Source organism: Festucalex cinctus, chromosome 3 (assembly GCF_051991245.1).
Source record: "Festucalex cinctus isolate MCC-2025b chromosome 3, RoL_Fcin_1.0, whole genome shotgun sequence".
Taxonomy (NCBI): Eukaryota; Metazoa; Chordata; class Actinopteri; order Syngnathiformes; family Syngnathidae; genus Festucalex; species Festucalex cinctus.
In genome coordinates, this window is record NC_135413.1 from 24,598,652 (window position 1) to 24,603,283 (window position 4,632).

Genomic DNA, 4,632 nt, shown 5'->3' on the forward strand with positions numbered 1-4,632 from the left:
TCACGTGACATTTCCGGCGCTGTCATTTTTGTGGGAAGCTTTATTGTGGCACAAGCAACTGGGAGAGTAAATAGGCAACCACAGAATTAGACAAAACGATAAATGCTAAGAAAAGTCGGGCTCGTCCGGGATTTGAACCCGGGACCTCTCGCACCCAAAGCGAGAATCATACCCCTAGACCAACGAGCCACAGAATTACAGGCAAATCTATCAAAATATAACGATTTCAATTTCATTGATGTAGAACTAATTAGGAATGACTGAATGGACCTAACATCGGAAGATGGCAAATTTGTTTAAATGCGGGGCGCATCATCACTGTAGTGGAGCTTTTGGGTACCGGTGGTAACCTACAAGTCATAATTCAGGGTCAATCTCCGGCCGTGGATCTAAATCAAATATTGACACCAATATCTACACATCTAACACAACACTCATTTAGCGGAGAACGACTAGTGTAAAAGATGGTAGTATTTGCTCTAATATGTACTCCATACTCTAACGACATCTTAACTTTAAGTTCGCGTCCTCAAGGTCTGCCTGCTGCTCTGACTAGTCTTCTTTCCGGGTTTGTTCCTGCCTACACAGCTTGAGTTACTCAGCCATGGACCGTGAAGCTCTTTAAAAATCATCTTTTCTGTTTGACAGGATTCATTAAAAGCAGCAGAAAATGGCTTCTGAAACAAAGCGACCCAAGGTTCGGTAACGTCAGATCAATGCAATGCACTGTTGCGGTGTTACGAATGCAACCTAGGTTACAAGTTGAAAAGCACGTGCTGTAGCGATAACAGCTTATTAACTACTATTATTGCTAATACTTCTTTTAATTGTCTAATTGTTATGCTAGCGTTGGCATGAGGCTTAATATATAAGGATAATATATTTAAGCAACAACAAATCAACCGGACTGTATTTTACCTGACATTTAGCCAACCACGTTTGTAAGCTAACTTCGGTTGAGTGCGTGCGCGTAGATAAGCGTACGGTTTTGTTTTGGGGGGTTTTCACAAAACTTTATTGTCACCCTGTCTGATACAAACAACAAAGTATTATTATTATTATTATTATTATTATTATTATTATTAATCTGTTAATTAAAAAAAACATGTTTCAAGTTAAAGTAATGGTTACAAGTAAAGAAGAAGTTATTTTGTTCTATCTATCTATCTATCTATCTATCTATCTATCTATCTATCTATCTATGGCCTCACTCCCTGCGTGGTAAACTTGGCTCAGTCCTGTTGTTTTGGATTTGCTTTTTATTATTTGACCTGTAGTGACTCTTGTAGCCTATATATAGGGGTTTGCAACAGAATATTTTGTCTAACTGTGTTTCTCTTCCTTTACTCTGCAGGTGGACGACGATGCTCCACTTCAGAACTTCCTCCGATGGTGTGACAAAATTGGTCTAGTGTTGAGCACTAAGGTACGTATATCTCCAGAGATTAATCTTGTCTGTTGGATCAGTGTTTCCCAAAAGTTACTGAGCCAAAGCACACATTTTAACATTGTTAAAAATAAATAAATAAATCTCGCGGCGCACCAGCAAACAAAAGTGTCACAGAAAGTGGATGCATAGGTTATTTTGGAGAGCATTGAATTGTTCTGTTGAACAAAGATGGTAAATAAATATTCTAGTAAATGAATACTTTTTTGGACCATTAAAGTGAAATTGGATACATTTCTCACATGACGTACTAGTCGAGGATAACTGTTGAAACATTTTAATTGCATATACAGGTACAAGTGAGCAAAGTGGGCATGGTGGCTGACTACGGGATGTTAGCTCAGGCCGACATTGCGGAAGGCGAGGTGTTGTTCACCGTCCCCAGATCGGCTCTTCTTCACCAGGGGACGACACATGTCTCAGCACTGCCGGAGCGAGGTAATTAATGTGTCATGGTGTTTTTATGGAACAATCAAATTCAAATCACCATCGCAATATAGTGGAATGCAATTTTCAAGTCACAAAGAAGACATTTTGGGACAGAATATAGAAGCGCACTGTATAAGATAGACATAGAGAAACTATGTAAAAACTTCTACACCTTCCACACACTTGTAGGACATTAACAGGTCTTCAACTCTCCTCAGTCAGGCCTTCTTTAAAGTCCCCTTTTCCTCCTCAGAGAAGGTCTCCCTGCAGAGCACATCGGGCTGGGTGCCTCTCCTGCTAGCTCTGCTATATGAATACACCACAGCGGATTCCAAATGGAAACCATACCTGTCATTATGGACCGACTTCAAGATGCTAGACCACCCCATGTTCTGGTGAAGAAAAAAAACAACACACAAGAGAATTGCAAAGTTAAATCATCACCTGCCAGTGGTCACAACTGGACACTGTTAATGGTCCATTCAGGTCCAAAGAGGAGAGAGATGGCCTACTGAAGGGAACTGGTATTCCAGAGGCGGTGGACAAAGACTTGGCTAACATCCAGAGGGAATACAGAGATGTGGTCGTGCCCTTCATTGTCAAGCATCCTGACATGTGGAACACCCGCACGCACACGCTGGAGCTGTACACGCAGCTGGTGGCTTTTGTCATGGCCTACAGGTTAGTCGAACACTTTTTTTTTTTTTTTTTTTGCTTCAGTACAGTGGATACTGTGCTGGTCCTTGGAGACGTTCGATGCTATTTGCTAACCTGTTCATGGCGCTTCACATTGTTTGTTAGCATTAGGCTAAACTGAGTTCATTAAGGTAGAGTTATATGGTTGATTAGTTAAAATAGACAATGTAATTCTCTGTTTTATGTTTAGTTTGACGCTGCCAATAAAGAGCTTGAAGGCTTATTCCTTCCTTGTGCAGTTTCCAAGAGCCTCAAGCAGAAGATGATGATGATGATGAGAAGTCCCCCAATCCACCAATGATGGTTCCCATGGCCGACATGCTCAACCATGTGTCCAAGCACAATGCCAATCTGGAGTTCACGCCAGTAAAGACAAATTAGGCTTTTTTTCTTTCTTTTAAATAAATAAATGACCCGGGTGTCTAAAAAAAATCAGCTAAAACTCTGCTTAATGATTTTTTTCTTCCTTCTCAGAACACTTTGAAAATGGTATGCGTGCGCCCCATCAAGAAAGGCGAGGAGGTGTTCAACACGTACGGCCAGATGGCCAACTGGCAGCTGCTGCACATGTACGGCTTCACCAAGCTGTACACGGACAACGTCGACGACACCGCCGACATCCCCGTCGTCAACCTGCACAAAGCGGCCACAAAAGGTTATCTCGTCATCTCGAAAGCAAATAGGCACTGTGATGTCATTTTTAGTCGCCAAGAAGGTCTGAGATGGATAACAGCTGGATTTCATAATTCATATTCCACAAATGCCAAATTCATCAGAATACAATAGAACATATTGCAAAGATTTTTTTTTTTTTACTTGATTTTAACTACGTTGCATCTCTTCTAGTAGAGTTCAGTGCTGCCAGATATGTTGTGGCACAACATGGTACTACACAAAAACTGTAAATTAGACTTGGCTCTATATTGTAATAACCCATCTGACTACCACTGATGAACCACAATATAGTATGGAGCAACATTGGGGAATTATCATTTTTGCTTTACAGAGCCAGATGGGGATCAGCAGCTGTTGGAGGAGATGTGGGAGTTGCTACGAGATAAAGGAGCGTTTGTTTTCGGAAAACACGGCTGTCTCACAGACATGGAGCTACATAGTGTACTCAAGGTGAGACTGTACACATGAATATGCCAAAAAAATTTTTTTTTACATAAATTACTACTATAAGAGTAGGAGAGCATTTCAATGACGTAGGCGAGTGATTTCAAGAGTGTTTCAGTAGTGTACTTTAAACAACTACATTTTCATTTAGTTGTGAATGAATCGTTTCAGTCGCGTGAGAATTCCAGTGGTTGTGAGCGGGAAAATTCAAAAACGAAAACATCAGCACTGTGTGTATAATGTAATTCTAAATTTTGTCCCAAAACATTTGAGTATGCGTTTGTGTGGTTTCAGATGCTGTGCATGTCCAGGGAAGAGTTCTTGGCGTTCAAAGACAACAATGACGGCTGGGAGGAGGATGAGGATGAGGATGAGGATGAGGAGGCGATTTCTCAGGCGTTCTCCAACGATGGGCTTCCGGGATTAAAGAGCAAGTGGAAGCGGCTCATCCACGAAGCGGCGCGTCTAACAGTGAGGGGCTACGCTGACGTGGACCACGACCGGGCCCTGATGGAGGACCAGGCTTTGCTAGAAAGACTGAGCAGCAGACAAAGGAACGCGCTGCAGGTTCGATATGGACAGAAAAGCATCTTGGACAAAATCATGGAACTCACAAAGACATGAACATGGAACATTTTCTCCGCTGCAGGATTGATCAAAGTTTCAGCCTAATGTACATTTATGAGTAAAAATAATTCTCTGTGCATTGTTTGAAGCCTGAAATGTGGCAAAAATAAAAAAAAACAAAAAAAAAACAAACAAACTCTTTTTTTTCCACAGGGTATGACGACTTTCTATAGGCACTGTATAGGAAATAAGACCCACCCCCAAAAAAACTTTACAACAATATACCAATGTCATGGACAATGCCATGATATAGCAGGAGACGGGGGTAGTATTTTATCAATCACACCTATGAGTAAGAGGCATTACAATCACAA

General features: G+C 41.3%; 1 protein-coding gene, 1 long non-coding RNA gene and 1 other non-coding gene across 3 annotated transcripts; 1 reads left to right on the top strand and 2 right to left on the bottom strand.

Annotated features, from left to right (window-relative positions):
* Window positions 1–72: 72 nt before the first annotated feature.
* setd6 (SET domain containing 6, protein lysine methyltransferase) lies at window positions 73–4,422 on the top strand. The gene is made up of 10 exons (XM_077516970.1): window positions 73–568; window positions 649–697; window positions 1,355–1,426; window positions 1,741–1,885; window positions 2,130–2,271; window positions 2,363–2,557; window positions 2,812–2,938; window positions 3,047–3,227; window positions 3,579–3,697; window positions 3,986–4,422. Exons 2-10 carry the CDS (start codon window positions 671–673, stop codon window positions 4,313–4,315), a joined length of 1,338 nt encoding a protein of 445 aa, XP_077373096.1. The 5' UTR covers window positions 73–568; window positions 649–670; the 3' UTR covers window positions 4,316–4,422.
* trnap-ugg (transfer RNA proline (anticodon UGG)) lies at window positions 118–189 on the bottom strand. Its single transcript has one exon. It is a non-coding gene; the product is annotated as a tRNA-Pro (tRNA).
* LOC144016181 (uncharacterized) lies at window positions 1,709–3,703 on the bottom strand. The gene is made up of 2 exons (XR_013282857.1): window positions 2,389–3,703; window positions 1,709–2,268 (listed from the first exon to the last, which is right to left on the bottom strand). It is a non-coding gene; the product is annotated as an uncharacterized LOC144016181 (long non-coding RNA).
* Window positions 4,423–4,632: the final 210 nt, after the last annotated feature.

Coding starts and splice junctions, on each gene's coding strand:
- setd6 (XM_077516970.1), top strand. CDS start 671: ATGGCTTCTGAAACAAAGCGACCCAAG. Junction 2,272..2,362: donor CTAGACCACCCCATGTTCTG/GTGAAGAAAAAA, acceptor TGGTCCATTCAG/GTCCAAAGAGGAGAGAGATG. Junction 2,558..2,811: donor GCTTTTGTCATGGCCTACAG/GTTAGTCGAACA, acceptor TTCCTTGTGCAG/TTTCCAAGAGCCTCAAGCAG.